This window comes from Pipistrellus hanaki (assembly GCF_964339955.1).
Source record: "Pipistrellus hanaki genome assembly, chromosome: 2".
Classification (NCBI taxonomy): domain Eukaryota; kingdom Metazoa; phylum Chordata; class Mammalia; order Chiroptera; family Vespertilionidae; genus Pipistrellus; species Pipistrellus hanaki.
The window spans coordinates 125,922,220-125,938,982 of record NC_140504.1 but is presented as its reverse complement, the minus strand read 5'-3'; the positions used below and the strand labels follow the sequence as shown (position 1 = coordinate 125,938,982).

General features: G+C 40.1%; 1 protein-coding gene across 1 annotated transcript; it reads right to left on the bottom strand.

Moving 5' to 3' along the window:
• Positions 1–4,809: 4,809 nt before the first annotated feature.
• Positions 4,810–16,711, bottom strand: RBM24 (RNA binding motif protein 24). The gene is made up of 4 exons (XM_084872761.1): positions 16,404–16,711; positions 15,140–15,263; positions 13,484–13,538; positions 4,810–6,972 (listed from the first exon to the last, which is right to left on the bottom strand). The coding sequence occupies exons 1-4, from the start codon at positions 16,569–16,571 to the stop codon at positions 6,609–6,611; spliced, it is 711 nt and encodes a 236-aa protein (XP_084728887.1). The 5' UTR covers positions 16,572–16,711; the 3' UTR covers positions 4,810–6,608.
• Positions 16,712–16,763: the final 52 nt, after the last annotated feature.

The window sequence follows — 16,763 nt, the reverse complement described above, 5'->3', positions numbered from 1 at the left end:
GTATGGGCCCTGATTGGGAACTGAACCCTCAACCTTTTGGCATATGGGATGGTACTCCAAATAACTGGGCCACCCAGCCAGGGACACAATGACATTTCAATATGGTAAAGGAAAGTATCCTGGGTAGCAAGGCAATACATTTGCTGTAATCTTTCCCTTTTTCTTCTGACTCACTTGTCTGCTTCAAATGGGAAGGGACAATAGATACGATTTTTTAAAAAATGTCAGTGTCTGCTGTCCTGGAGGTCCAAAGTCCATGAAGAAGCTCTATCTAACCCCACCAGAGGCACCACAATGGTCTGTTTTTAAACGTTTTCAGCTACAAAGAATACTCCATTTTTAAACCTTTGCAAGTTCAAAACCTCAGCTGTTGTCCTAAATGTCTTTTGCTTAACTAGAAAACAGAAGAAAAACACGTGTCTAATTACTGTCCTTTAAATGATTCCCCCCCCACCCCACCCTCAGATGACGTCTCCTGCCACCCCGCAAGCCACCTCTCCCTGTCTTCCCTCTGTGGCCCCTGCCTCACGAGATCTAGCCCTCCTCAACCCTTCACAAACTTTCCATCTCATCCTCTTTTACCTTTTACTTTCGAAGGTGATTTTTACCTTAGTGCCTCTTTCTTTATTATCTTCTTCTCCAACCTTTCACATACCCCCCCCCCTTTTTTTTTCAAGATTCAAAACCTTTGAGTGAATGCGGAATGGAAATTCATACCCTGAGACTCTCGAAAAGGCATCCACTATATCTCTTTCATCTCCACTGTACCCTTCTGAATTTCTTTTTTTTAAAAAATATTTTATTGATTTTTTACAGAGAGGAAGGGAGAGAGATAGAGAGCTAGCAACATCGATGAGAGAGAAACACTGACCAGTTGCCTCTTGCACACCTCCTACCGGGAATGTGCCTGCAACCAATGTACATGCCCTTGACCAGAATCGAACCTGGGACCTTTCAGTCCGCAGGCCGATGCTCTACCATTGAGCCAAACTGGCTTCAGCCCCTTCTGAATTTCTGACCCACAGGTATCGAGTATAAACAAATTGCCAGGAGTCAGAATATTTAGAAACTAAACCAAGCTCATAAATGGTTAAGACTGTCCAATATCTCGTACATAGTTTAAAAACAGAGCTAAATCACCATTTTGTACTTGGCAAAGCTATGTTTTTGTATTGAAAACTCATTTTGTAAGTCAATTTTAGATATTTACCCTTTTATGGACACATTATCTGAAAAGAAATAGGACTGAAACTCAATCCCCATTATAATGTAATCAAAATTACCTCTCACAGTTGAAAAATAGAATACAATGCACACCCTCCAACTTATGTAGAATATATGACTAGCTTAGTGATAGCATCTTGGATTTTCAAAAAGCATTGGCATTCATCTTCCGGGAGACAACTGACTGGAGAGAAAGGGGCTTTATAGACTTTCTCTCCGAAGAGGTTGGTAAAGAATGAGCAAGCACTGTGCCATAAGACAGAGCTAATTTATGACATCAAAGCTATCAATGTATAACATTTTTCTTATCTAAAATTTCTAAAGTGCTTATAACATGTATTGTGATTTCTTTCTCATTTTGATTGACGATTGGGATTTCAACGCCTGGAATTTAAATGACTTAGCTATAAATCATTCTTGAATTTCTAAAATTCAACTGAGAACAAATACCCCACTGAAACCTCTTCTGTATCAAGTGCTTAAGCAAAACAAGCTAGAATTTCCATGGAAACAGCCTGGAATTCTCAAAGGAGAAGAGAGGACAAAAGTAAGCATGAAAATGCATTTACTTATTTTTTGGTTTCTTTTCACCTCTGCCCCTCCAAACCTCAGACTGCCAACTTAATGAATGCTTTCAAGCCTCAGAGGGAATTAAGAAGAACAATATTTGACAGGAGTGAGGAAGCAACTAAATATAGTTCCCCAGTAAGAGAAATGTATTCCATAATCTTCTCTCTTCTTCCTTCCCCTATCTGAGCAATCACTCCATCTTTTGATGTTATTTTTTGTGTTGCCCTTATTGTACAGTAAGTTTGGCTATTACTTGATTGGGACAGAAAAGAGAGAACACCACAAGATACAATTTTGTCCACTTTGGAAAAGTCACAACACGAGATACTTGAGACCAATTTCCAAATGAAGATTGTGCGTATTCTCTGTAATTTCCATTTGCCTAATACTTTAGCATTTCTGAAAGGATCTCATCTAATTAATTCATTTAACCAGTATAACCTGAAAGGCAAGTAGAGAACTGTGTTGGGAGCTATCAACTCACATTTTACCAGGGTAGAGGGGTTCAAGATCACTGTGAAGGGCAGCCAGCTCTTTGAATCTCGGACCCAGGGCTTTTCTAACTCTACAAATACAGCGAGCCCTCCTGACCAATGTAAACATTCTGTCCAGGCAACTTTCCCTTTTTTGTTAGGTATTCAGAACTTTCATTTATTTTTAGAAATATATGCTTTAGCACTATAAAAACTTTCCCCTCTCTACAACTGCTAATACAGACATTACATAGATCAGGAAATACTCAAAGAAAGGTACAGCCTTCTGGCTTTCCTGGGTCTGGTTATTTTTGACAAGCTTTCCCCAGAAATGTCCAACCTATTTTTGATTGATAAATCAAGGAATGTTTCATTTTAAAGTTTAGCAATCAATGTACGGCTTATTGGGAACAAAAGTGACCTTGCACAGATCTGAAAAAGTTAAATGTAGAACATGTCCTTTGACATAAAATAATCATTGATGCATTGAATGAATTAAATAAATAGCTTAGAAATTATTTTACCAATCCAAGATAATACATTGGGGTACACTAATATCTCTTCCTAGGGAAAAGCTGGTATCATTTTTCTTTGGAAAAATTAAAGGCACTTAATATTTGAGATTGTGATGACTCTAAAGATAGTTATCATACAGCAGCAAGTGTGATAGAATCTGTTATCAAAACTTTCTGCTGTTTATAAATTTTGAAAACGAATGGACTTAGTAAAAGATGTGTCATGAATTTGGGAAATATTAAGATCAAAAGCAATCATTTCCATAATTAACATAACATACTATATACACTTTAAAACAATTAATATGACAGTCACTCGATGTTCTAATACTCACCTTATTAGGTATTGCCATGTCAGAGTGGAAAAAATTAAAAAATGCTAACATCTTACTAGGTGACTTCCTTTTTTGTTAGCTGTCACTGTTAGGCATTCCAACTGCTACTAATGATCATTTACCTAGGGCTGACCCTGTATTTGGCTCTGTGCCAAGTACAGTTAAACCTTCTTTCTTGAATGATTGTCATCTTGAACAATTTGGTTCTTGACCAAGTTGTTCACAGAAAAAAATGTCTTGGTTGTCAAGCAAAACTTTAGTTCTTGATGAAACAACCTTTTATGCTGATACCTGTATGGTCAGTCATGCATCTCTTGGGTGAGAAAAAAAGAGAATGTGTGAGTATGAATCATTTTACTGCTAAGTCTCACTTGTTAGTATCTCAAGAAATTGTGCTGTGAATATTTTTCGTGTTTTCTTGCTTTTTTGCTGCTTATTACTATTAAATTGTGTACAATACGTCACCTTGGATCCTAAGAAGGTTAGTGATAGCAGTAAAGTGAAAAGGAAAGTTGTGAGAACAATGATAGAGCTTAAAAAAGAAATAATAGCAAAATATGATAGAGATGTTCACATGTCTGATAGGGCTACCAAGAATGGCAAGCGAAATTGATGATTAGCACCATTTGAAAACGTAAAGAGGCCATCAAGAGTGATGATGTGGCTAAGGGTGTAAAAATGCTCATGCAACAACCATCAGCCAACTGAGAAAGGTTAAAACAGGGTATTATTTGGGGGTCTGGAATAGATTAATTCAATTTACATTATTTCTAATGGGGGGGAAATGATTTGGTTTTCGAACATATCGCTTCTCAAACAGCCTTCAGGAACTTGTAGTTGATATAATCTATTTAATATTCAAATAAACATGTGAGACAGGTATTACTTCCAATATTATAGATAAGAAATAAAAACCTCATCCAAAAAACAAATTACAAAACGCAACTTGTTCCACTCTGGCTGGGTACGTCAGTTGGTTAGTGTCATCACAATACTCCAAGGTTGCAATTTAGATTCCCCATCAGGGCACATACAAGAATCAGCCAATGAATGCATAAATAAGTGGAACAACAAATCGATGTTTCTCTCTTTCTCTCTCCCTCCCTTCCTCTCTCTAAAAAATTAATCAATTACCACAGGACTTGTATGCATGCATATAAGCATAGCCCATGGATACAAGACAGTAGGGGTGAGGGCATGTGTTGGGGGGGGGGGGTGGTGGGAGAGGCTGGGGAGAGCCCAATGGGGGTTAAAAGGAGACATATGTAATACTTTAATAAAGAATTTAAATTTTAAAAATCAATCCATTAATCAATCAGTTTTAAAAAAGAAAAGCAACTGGTTCCATTCACATTGCTAGAAAGTGGTACAACCTAATGCCAAGCCTCAGTTTCCCCGCTCCCCGCATCACTCTGCTCCCTCCATGGCCCTTGCAGCAACCTTCCGTTAACCAAAAGCAGCAGTGACACCAATAGTCTTTGAGAGTTTGCTGCTGGGGAAGGACCTTATGTCATTTGCTACATATAAGGTATGTACGTGAGTTAATAAAATTTGCTATAAGGTATAAAAATGGGGTGTCTGGGAAGTTTTCTGTTCACTGAAATGGTTACATATAAATCATGGCTATTAATTCTAATTAAAAGGAGAAATCATTCCACTTTTATAATAAAATTAGAAACAATCAATGCAACAGGAGTTTTTAAAAATTATATTTAATACAAGTGAATAGATGAGAAGATCTGAAATGTTATAAAGCAATGTACACAATGAATAAATAATCTGCACAGGAGAGTCATGTCTACATTACATAACACTGTCTAGAATGGGAATACTTAAAGAAAATCCAGTGGTAATGGAGAAAGTCCATAAAAATGCTAACCTGTCTTCCCTTGTATGAAATTGTTCAAGTATAAAAATCCAATACAGTGTAAAATAGTATTCAATTTAGCTTAAGAATAAAAATTGCAAGTATTGCAGTTTCAGAAGAAAAATGTAAAGCAGCATTTAAAAACTACATAAACTACATGAGAATAGTGTTAAACTAATGAAGTACCAATAAATGAGATCTACACTAGCAAAACTTAGAGAAGGAAGCATGAAACTAGCAATATAGCCTGTTGGTTAAAACCTAAAAACTAAAATGTGTTCATGTAAGAGTACTCTCTCATACAGTGCACATATGAATTTAAATAAATCCAAGTCAACATCTTTAGCTGAATAGGTTAATATTTAATATGCTACATCTAGACCTACTAAATAATTTATGCCATGAGATGAATACATAATTTTACAGTGTCACATCTAAAGTTCCTTCCTTTAGAGTGCAGCATAGTAAAACTTAAAAATAAATATCTTAAATAGCATTACTATTAAGGCACAGTATAAACCACATTATCATTAACCTCTGAAGAACTGTAATCTCAGTAACTTTGTTGTCTCATGTACTGTATTCACTAATAAATAGTTTTAAATAGGACTCTGAAATAGATACTAAAAAGTGTAAAATTATTCAAAAAGGGGAAAAAAATAAATGCCCTTAAGACAATTCTTAAGAGTTTAGAGTCTGCAAACTTTGCCTGCCTTTAATCGTAAGCCACGAGTCGACACAATAAATAGAAAGAGAAGGCTGTTGTAGTAAAAGCCTGATCCTATTTCAGAATCAGAATTGCTGACACCAGCAGATACAAGTTTCCCAAAATTGAAACAGGATGGGGAGAGGGATTAGAATGTGACAAGCTCATCAAACAAGCACAAGTGATGTGTTCTTTCCAGAACTGTGCGTGTTACTGATTGTCTGTACAGCTGTTGCACCCATTAATTCCACATCACTTGCTCCACAGTCCCGCTCATCCACAGGATAGATGAGAAAACAGCTTTGGTGCCCGTCCACCATTTCACCCACTGCCACGCTCCTAGAGTGATTGTTCGATGCCCATTTTTGAGAGAGTAAGAACAGTACCTTCTTACTTGAAAAAGTTCTATAGGCCATAGCAACTTAAAAATGACAATCAGTGCTTTCACCATTTTGTTTTTCTAAAAAAAAAAAAAAAAATCTGCTTTTAAATGAAATTCAAGCTATGTATTGCTCACTCTGTATTCCCTGGTTCAACAAGATTCAAATAGCATCTTCTAACTTGTAAAAGGCAGTTTGCTTCCCTGATACTATAAAAAGAGCAAAAATAAAAATCCCATTATAAAAATGAAGTTCCATTTGTTACTTCTGCCATCACTTCCTAGTGGCCTTTCATTTCCTCAGGCTCTTTGGGATTGGTTTCCAAAACTGCGCCCACTCCCCCATCTCTCTCTCTCACCTCTTTCTCATCTAGAACACTACTGGAGTATAAAAATAACAATAGTTCTGCTTCACAAAGCATAGCTTTTTTTTTTTTTTTTTTTTTTTAAAGCTGTTAATGTTAACTCTTATTAGCTACTAAAAATTGGGGAACTGGGAGGGAAAGAGAAAACAATTCAACTTTGATCAGATGGCTGGTCTATTGCATTCGGTCTGTTTGCAGCTGCTGAGGCTGATACTGGCCAAAGGCTGCTGCGGCGGCAGCTGCTGCAGCGGCGGCGGCAGCTGTCCCAGGTGCGGCGGCGGTGATTGGCTGCTGCACGGCGTAGCCGTAGCCCCCTGCGGTGACGTAGCCTGCAGCAGCTGGAGAGGCTGCATAGGGGTACTGGTCATAGGCGGCGGCGGCGGCAGCGGCAGCAGCTGCGGCAGAGTATTGTGCATACGCAGCTCCAGTGTAATCAATGTAAGGTGTGGTGGAGGCGGCGGCTGCAGTCGGCTGGACGTGAGGAATGACCACTCCAGGCTGCACAAAGGCCTGTGGATACACGTAGTGGGCCGGTATCCTGTTGAGAAATGGAAAACAAAGTCAGGCAGTAGTTGCCTCCTCTCGGTAGCATTTCTTGCTCAGAAATACAACAAACTCAAATTTAGTGGTTATTATGAGCATAGGGTTGCCACAATATCTGCTTTCCAGGGGTCCGTCAAAGTCCTCTGGCGGTAGCCAAAGCCAGGGAGTGCCCCCAAAGGAATTCAACTATCAGAATATGATGGTACCCTCTCTGATAATGTTTTTGTTTACAATCATTTAGATCCAATAAATATCATTTAGCAAAAGTTTGGAAAATATATCAAGGTTCATGAGGGCTGTGCACATAAGAGGCATTTAATCAATGCTTAATTGATTAAGACTTGAGAAAATTGTCATGAGTTCACAAACAAAACCGTTTGGCAAATAGAAAAATTCTGAGCTGTGAACACAGGGCTCCAAAGGTGACCATTCAGTTCCAATGGGGGGGGGGGGATGGCTGGTTTGTCAAAACAAAAAATTTCAACAAAATCTGTATGTTTATTATCATGGCAACCCTACTTCAAATTGCTATGCAGACTCAGCACACATTAATCTCTCTGCAACCTCAGTCACCCTTATTAAAAATAATAATAAAAAAGAAGCAGGCGACAAAATAAAAAAGGAGTTTAAAAGTTCACAAGTGTGGTAAACACAGCAGAATCACACTTCTCAAACGAACTGTAGTGCAGCTCACTCTATCACAAGAGGCTGTTGTGGGAAGCTACAGAAATGCTATTAACATTCATGGCAGTGATCTGAAAGAGAGGTGCAGCACGCTTTTTGTCGTTCTTCCTTTCTTTCTCTCCATAAAATTCATAAGGACACAAGGGTCAATCAAACCTGTTTGACTATCAGGCAACTGAAGGTCAGCCAGCTTGTTTATCTCTATGCAAGACAGACAGAAGGGATTTTGGGGAAATGATGAGGTTGAGGGAAAAGGCAGGGACAAGGAAATACAACTAAATATTTCCGAAATTAATAAAACTTAAAAAGGTTTACACAATAGAGTAAGGAAACATTTTTTTTTGCACATGTACTAGCTTTTGTTTTATTCTCCAAATCAACAGAAATAGATTTGTTAGCATATCTGCCTATAAGTCGATATTTTATATGAATCAATTCTATTGTTATATATTATCCTGCAAAAGTTCAAGAAAGTGAAATACAATCAAATACCTTTTAAAATTATACATTGAGATCACATACATAGCACACTCCAATGAATTAACTTAAACATACATTTTTTTAAAAAAAATTAAACCACAAGAGGTATTTCTAAAAACCCATGCATCTCCGTTCTCACTCTTGGGATTCATTACTGTCCATTTAAAATACTACCATGAACATCTGGCTTATTTCAGCTTTCTTTAAAATAATCTCCAACAAAACCCCTTATGCTTCTAAAAATATGTCACTATAATGCCATCTGGATGCTGGCAAAGTCAACTTATGAGAAGTACAAATAACAGTCTTCACATTTTAAAGAACTCAAAGCAGAAAAATTCATGTTTAGATGTTCAAAAACAGATTTTTCTTTGCCTCTTCAGAGCTTTACTGAAAACACTCATTAACAAACATCCATGGAAAAGATGAATTTATCACAGAGGGTACTGAACTTTGACCCCAATGATAAAAATACACTCAAATTTACTAGACTTGTAGATCTTTCCCAGTGCCAGGAGAAACCACGTCATCAAGGGTTTTTCAGGACACTCAGCGATGTTCTGAATTGCTTGTCAGAAACCAGACGCACGGTCATGCACACACTTAAAACGCCTCTGCAGGTCCGGTGATTGGTTCCTTCACAGCGACAGGTGTGGCTTTATAAAACACTGTCCCTGGAGGCCACCATGTCCACAAGGTGCGGACATGGCTAAGAGAGCCCACACTCATGCCAGTTTACACGTGGTGATGGACAGCAGGGGCTGCAGCTGGGCTATTTTTGATCCTGTCATGCGACAAGGGTTTCCAGTGGGTAAAATGTCTTTATAAGGCCAAAGTAAAACATCTATCAGCTGCAAAGGCCAGCCAGTATGAAGCTCACTGATATGGAAACATTAACCCCTGGACTCCCAAAGTTTTAAAGACAACATAACATGATGGTTGCTAGGTCTGTATCTTCAAGTAAAGGTGTTAACTGAAAATAACTTTAGCCTACAGCAAGGAGAATAAAATTGTGTCTGTGTGCATAGGTATGAAGAATGCAATAAAAGATAAGCAGGGTTTCTTACAGTACTCTCCTCTCTACATTTATTTTACATCAACAGTTTTTATTTGATAATGTGCTTATGAGAGCACAAAGTTCCTTGGAATGTCAGAATCCTACATGAAGTCTGGCTAGGAAGATGTCTGGAAGACAAATGAAACCCTGGAGTCCTTTAAGACTCAGAGAAAGGAGAATCCAGAAGACAATGGAGAGTCTAAAATATCTGAGTTCAGGAAGGAAGGCAAAAATGGACTAAAACATAAGGTAAGACTTCTGAAAAAAATCCCCATATTACGAGTTCTTGTCATAGTCTAGGGAACCCAGTAAGGCAATTTGAGAATCTCCCTCCTACTAAATATCTATCAACATACTTTCCCTCAATTAATCACAGAATGTACAAACCTAGCAGTTACAAAAGCACAAGAACACAGCAGAATACTTTGAAAGAAATTTTACTATTGTTTTCCTTTCCTTCCTATCTCTTCAGGTCCCTCTGTGACTTTTGACATCATAACTGGTTTCCTTTTCCAATCTATCACAAAACTACAAAGTCTTCACCTCATTTGCTTGCTCTAGTAATCTATGGCCCCTGACATCATTCCTTAGCACAAATTTCTTAAACTTTGGTATGCTAGACCTTTAATAATTCTGGCTACAAACTACTTCCTCAGGATTACTTTCCACCTTCCCCTTAACCCAAATCAGCTGGGCTCCTCAATGTTTCCACGTCACACCACACATTCCTAGGTCCTCTCCTTTGTTCATGCCATCCTTCTGTCTGCGGTGCCAATCCTCACTCCATCTCTACCGGTTGAAAATCAAATCCAATCTGCCCTAGTTCCTGCACTCTGTGCAGTGTTCAGGAACTCGCTTCAACCTTTTAAAATCTTTTAATCTCATATTCTTCTGTATGTGAAATGAACCCAATATTTTCAACTTGAATTGCTGTGCATAAAATAAGATTATGCAAAGAGCCTACAATGATGAAGATAGCGAAGTAGTCAATGCAAGAGTTCCTCATCATCCACCACTCTTTGAAGTCTAGGTCAACTACTACCTCCTTTCTGGATCCCACCAACCTGATGTCTCTCTCCCTTATCTGAAGAAGCAGGAACAGCCATTCTGGGTGCTTGTAAGTTTTCCTATTAGATTACAAGAGAGAATAAAGTTGGGTCTTATTGGTTACAACTTGATACAGAAGAAAGAACATGGCTTTTGAAAGGTCGGGGAAACCTAGAGTCAGACTCTATCACTTGCTAGCCCTGGCAAGTTAATTCACCTCTCCTCATCTCAATTTTATCACCCAATGGGGAAGGACATTAACAGTGCCTTCATCACATAATTAGTGTGAGAATTAAACTATATAATTTATTTAAATCCCTTATCAGTTCTAGGCATGTAGCAGATGTTCAGTTAATGTTTGTTATTGTTCCTCCTGCCCCTTTTAGTGGACACTATAATATCCAGTATGATGTTAACACAATAGCTTAAAATGTAATACTTAAAGGTATATTGAATAAATGTTTAAGTATATTTCAGCCTGGCTAAACTAGCCTAGACATTTCTACTCACAGATCTGTATTCTCTCTTCTCCAAGGTTTCAATAAGAAAATGCTCCTTTCGAACATAAAATATTTACAATATTTTGTTGAGAAAATTTACAAGTTTCTTTACATGTACCCACTGTGTTACATCATAAATTCTTTAGGCCAAGGTTTTCTCTTTAAAGGCCCAGAGTAATTTGGGGACCATTTAAAGATTACAATTAGGAAGAAATAGTTTAGTTACTAAACTTCAAATAAGTCAAATCAAATAAAAAATTCTCAAGCATCTTTCCAGGCCTAAAGTAAGAACATGTAGCATTCAAATAGAATTTAGGATGACCAGGTGTGATTTGTTCGGTACAGACTCTGGGACTCAGAGCAGTGTTGAGAACCCCTTAAAAAAGAAAGAGACGGCTGGCTTGGTTCATCTGGAATGCTATCTATTTTTAATAAGAATCTCAAGTTCAAACAATTTATGCAAACAGTAATCATCACCATCCTTTATAAAGACAGCTAATATTAAAAGAGATGAAAAACAAAAGGTTACTATCCAAACATGCTTGATCTAAAACTTCCAGGTGATACAATGTACTCTGGTTGCTCCTAGGTTCTCCTCATGCTGCTTTCTTAAGGGACTATAAGGACTCTGACAACCAGTCTAGATTTCCATGTCTAGTCCTCAAGACATAGACATTCTTCATGCTGAGCCTTTTCTCTGTGCCTTTGCTTATCCTCACCTCATCCTGTACCCTCAAAACAGGTCCATTTTTCCTTTTACCTGTCTATGATATAGCCATTGGTTCAAGTCTAGTTCAAGTCCACACAAAGCCTAGTTCAAACTCTTCCAATCACCCATTTTCTTGCTATTCTGAATTCCTTTTGTACTGAAAACAATACCAAGTATCTTAGCAACCAAGTTCCCAATTGGTTTGTTTTAGTTCTCAAACTAAAGTGCAATGTCCTTATTTTATATCACCCCTAGCACAGAGAAAAATAAACACATACTAATACCTGTTGATCGATTCAGTTGTATTAACTGTTTCAAGATTATTAGTGTGAGATCATGACTAAATTCACCATCACTTCCTAAGATGAACGTTTTCCTTTCCAATCCCTCTTTCAACATCTAGACTAATAAAGGAGGGGCCCTCACACAAGTAGTTGAACCAATAAACCCACTAATTATTGTCAGCATTCAGGATGGTTTGGATGGGGCATTGATAAATAACTATGAATATGAAGGTTCTTTTTAATGATATTGGACAGAAGACTCTATCACTGTTTAAAAAAAAGTAACCATTGCCAGTAAGGGTGAAGTATCGATATGTTAAAGGGAGGGTTCTAAGAAGGTATTCATGAAAGATATAAATTGACTCTTCAAAAATATCATTACTTTTTAGGGGTGCCTATTCTTAGAGACACATAAAGTAGATATCTATCTGAGCAGAATCTAACCTTCCATGCTACATACACTTAGAGATGTTTAGATGTTAAGGCTAAGGTGTTGCTGAGGATAAAGCACTTCTTGAACAAGTTAAAATATCTGAAAAGAAGCTTAAATCTCTGAAATTAGAGTTATAGCAATATTGATCATGTAGAGTACAGCCAAACAGACTCTTAAGTGTTCAGGATAAATTTAGGTGTTAGGGGATCTCCCACCCATATCATGTCTGAATGTAAAGAAAAGAAGAGAGCGCAAGTGAGGAAAGCTGATGATCACAAATATGACCAGAGGTAACACAAATATGCGCAGGCTGTTCATAACCTGAGTTAGGGCTGAAAGGTGAAAGTTAGTGCTACTCTACTGAAAAATTTGACCAGTGTTAACAAATCTGATGCGAGTTGCTGAACCTTTAATTAGAAGGCCTAAAAGTGGATTCACATTGCAAAAGAAAGAGCCCCATTCCCAGAAAACTCCCCAGTGAAACAGAAACTTAAGACATGCAAGCAATGTATCTGTATTCTTACAGAGGGAAATCACACGATTTAGCACTCACTACAAAGTATGGTTAAGTGGAAGTCACAGGCTACAGCTTAAAAGCAAGAAAAAAAAAGAGGCCCTTTGCTTCCCATGGCAAAGTCAAAAGTCAACACTCCTCAACACCACCACCAAAACCAAAACACAAAGAGCCCCTTCCCCAAGGAAAAGAAAACACTTTCACTACAGCTCTTTTCAATTAAGTAAAAAGCACACAGTTTAGCTATCAACACCACTTCATTACTGTAATAAATAAAATAAAGCACACGGAGGTCTATTGACTATTGTGAAAAGTAAAACAACAACACCAACATCCATGCATCGTTAATCACCATCTGAGCTTGTGTGTCTGAGTCTACTGGGTACAGTTTAATTCCAAACAGAACTATTCCACCTCTTATCATGGTATCCTTCTGATCAGTTAGCTTAACTGTATACGAGCCCTGTCAGGTTAGAAAGAGATAAATACAATTGAGTCAAGTTGAACAGTAGTAATGGTGCTGGGGCACAATGGTCTCATACACAAGTCATACCTGGTATTTTTGTTTTGTTTTGTTAATCATAAGCTCAAAATTTGTCTGGTTTGGAGGCTGCATATGTGGTCAGATAACTTGACTCATCTAAAAATATTTATGTTACCAGCATTACGAATATACAAACATATATAAACATGGATAACCAGGAACATTCTGTGGCATGATGGTCTTGTCTGTATACAAGAAGCAGGTTAACAAATGATAGCAGTTGAAAGTTAGGAGGGCCGGGCTAATGGACTTACCCAAAAGGTCTTTGTATAAGGGCTGGATGAAGTTGCTGAACACCAAAGGCAAAACCTAACAACAAAACATACCACATTCTCTATTTGTGCATGGTTAGACATTTACAACTCCTACATATAAAGAGCAATCACAACTTTCATTCATCTTAGAAAAGATAACCATCCTTTTAATACTTTAGAGAAAATATTAGATATATATATTTAAAAGCCAGTTTTCTTAATGCTATTGTTGATTCAAATAAAAATTGTAATATAAGTGGAAACTAAAAAATTATCTACCGAGTTTAGTTGACATAGAATAAGACCTTAGAAAATTAGTCCAGTGAAAAATTCTCATGGAATAAAAGCCACAATAGGACTTGATAATGAACTTACATATAGCAAATATCCCTATGATTCTGAATAATGATCTATACAAATTCTTTGTAATTTGGAGCACTCTAGAATGCTTTTGAACAATGCTTTGGAAGATTATGGTTTTTAGAGATTATAGTATAAAAATTCACCAAAACAAACTGTTCCTTCTTCTCTGGATAGTATCCACATGTGTCAAACACAAGGCCCGCGGGCCAAATCCAGCCCGCCAGGCCTTGCAATGTGGCCCGCACCGCGCTGTCATCACTGCACTCCGCTGTCAGTTTATGACATTGTCAGTTTATGACTGTTCAGTAAACCATTCGGCCTGCGATTTAGGCTGGATTTTAGATTTTGGCCCCTTCTCTGATTGAGTTCGACACCCCTAGTATATACACTCAATGTATTAGACAAATACATGTTTTTTACTGTTTATAGGTATTTGTTCATGCACCACTTTCTTCACAACCTCATTTCCTAGTAAATCTGTTTGGATGGAAGGCTCAATCTCCAAAATTTCAAGAAAAGTTCACAGCTGTTCAACAGTCAACTCTCAATTATCTGTGCTAATGCAAAGGGCAGTGTTATAAATGCAAAAGGCCATGTTTTCACATAGACAAAACCGTGCTCCCTCTTGGCGATTAATAGCTATGTGACTTTGGAGTAAATCATTTCTCATCTCTATCAGTTTCTCAGTTTTTTCATCTGTAATATGAGGGTGCTGGAGTATGAAATCTATTTTAATTACTAATATTCTGTGACTTTATGTTAAACATTATCATCCAGACACCTCCACCCTCACCCCTATGCTTTTCTTGGGTCAGTGTTCAAGTCTGAGTGTCTGCTTTGAGCCCAGGGCAACTGGTGGTAGAAGGAGAGCGAACACTGGGTTAGGAAGTATAACCAGCTAGAACTGACAAATTTGGCCCATATAATCCACATCTGAGTTATCTACAAGTGTCTAAAAACTCAAAAATGGAGAGTGGACTATGACTACCGAACACAGGTGAGTCGCGTCCAAGTCTGGGTGTGTAAGACCCCAAGATCTATGTTTGTACACAAGTCCTAAAAGGAGTGGACACAACTCTCCTTTATTTATCTTTAATGCCTTGGTAGAATCACCAGCCATGGTTTAACTTTACTAAATGCATCTATAGGTTCTCATGGCAGAACCACCAGACATGGTTTAACTTTACTAAATACATCTACCAATGTTCTAAGTTGAGGATTCACTCTATGCAAGCAGTGGGGCATCTCTAGTGCGGAAGGGGAGGTAGGTACAAAGGGACCCTTGTTTCTCACCTGGTTGCATGATCCTTGGTTTTGCTCCCAAGTATGCCAGGTTCACATTGGCCTTCCTGCCATCAATTATGGGGTTGGGATCCTTGCAGGCTCTTTCCGCAGCAGCCCGGTCAGCCATGGTGACCTTAGCAACATACACACACAGACATACATACAAAGCTCTAAATCAACCCTTGAAGAAAACCAGAATCGCACTGGAAATATCATTTATGATAAAACTAAATGGGGGGGAGGGTGTCCTTAAACTTTTTCTTCTTTTTCTTCCTGGAACTTACTCCTTGATATCCCATCCAAAAAGAAAAGGGAAGAAATCAGAAAGGAAGAAATACCACCCGACCACACACACACACACACACACACACACACACACACACGCTCCAAAGTCTTAAGGGTGTTAGCAGGGCCTAGCAAAAAATTGGAAGCCTGAATTCTGTCTTAGAATTCCTCTAGGTCTCTTCACCCCGCCTCCGAAGCCCCCAGGTTTCCACCGGACCTGAGGCACTGTTTTCTTTAAAAAAAGAAGTCCAGCCTCACATCCGCCTGCTCTCCCAAACAGTCACCCGCAAACGCTCCCCAACGACAATAGCTATTGTCCTACTCGGGAGCTCCCTGCTCTGGGGCAGCTCAATCTGCACGCTGCCATCCCCAGGAAGCTTAATATGCTCTATTTCAGTTCTGCAAAGAGCCATAGGATCATATTTAAAAAACAAAACAAAACCCATTTTTGCAGTTACAAGAAAAAGGGTGGGGGCTGGAGGAAGAAGAGCCCCAGAATTCCCGGGGTGTCGCCTCCGGGCCCCAGCCGGAACGCCAGGAGACACACACGCATTTTTGCCAAAGCAACAGCGCGCTTCCCGACTGGCCTCCGGCCCCGGAGCCCCGTACCGAGAGGATGCCGCCCCTCCCGCTCCTCCCCAATCCCCCCAATCCCCCCAATCCCCAATCCCCAATCCAGCAGTGGTTACAGTTTCCTCCTACCCCTCGGGCCCCGCCACCCCCGGGCACCAAGACCCGCCCCATCTCCTCGGAACCCCCGGAGCCAGGACCAGCTCCCCGTCCACAGCGCCGCCGGGACCGAGGGGACAGCGCCACTCACGCCCGAGGGGTGATCGCACGGTGTCGCCGAGCCCCCCGACAACCACGATCACCCCTGAGCTGAGCGCCGCTCGGTTCCTCCCCCCCCCCCCCCCCCGAGCGGGCCCCGGCGTCCCCGCGGGGCTCCCGGCCGACCCCCGCCTCCCCTCCCCGTGTCCGCGCCACTTACAAATCCGTAGCCCCGCGACTTGCCCGTCTGCCGGTCGGTGATGACCACCGCCTCCTCGATCTCGCCGAAAACCTCGAAGTACTTGCGCAGGCTGGCGTCGGTGGTGTGGTAGGGCAGCCCCCCGACGAAGATCTTGGTGTACGTCGTGTCCTTCTGGGTCGTGTGCATCTTCGCGCCCGCCCCGCGGCCCGGGCTCCGGCTGCGGCTGCGGCTGCGGCTGCGGCTGCGCCTCCTCCGCCGGCTCCGCGGCTCCTGCTCCCGCTCGCGGCTGCCGGGGGCCGGGGGCGCGGCCGGGGGCGCGGGCGGCGGCGCGGCGGGGGCGGGCGGCCGGGGGCGGCCGAGGGCGCCGGGCGCGCGGCT

What these genes read in the sequence shown, in the direction of transcription:
- RBM24 (XM_084872761.1), bottom strand. Translation starts at nt 16,571, where the DNA reads ATGCACACGACCCAGAAGGACACGACGTACACCAAGATCTTCGTCGGG. An exon ending in AGTCGCGGGGCTACGGATTT is followed by an intron (nt 15,264 to 16,403) that starts GTAAGTGGCGCG and finishes TATGTTGCTAAG; the next exon opens with GTCACCATGGCTGACCGGGC. An exon ending in ACCAAGGATCATGCAACCAG is followed by an intron (nt 13,539 to 15,139) that starts GTGAGAAACAAG and finishes TTTTGTTGTTAG; the next exon opens with GTTTTGCCTTTGGTGTTCAG.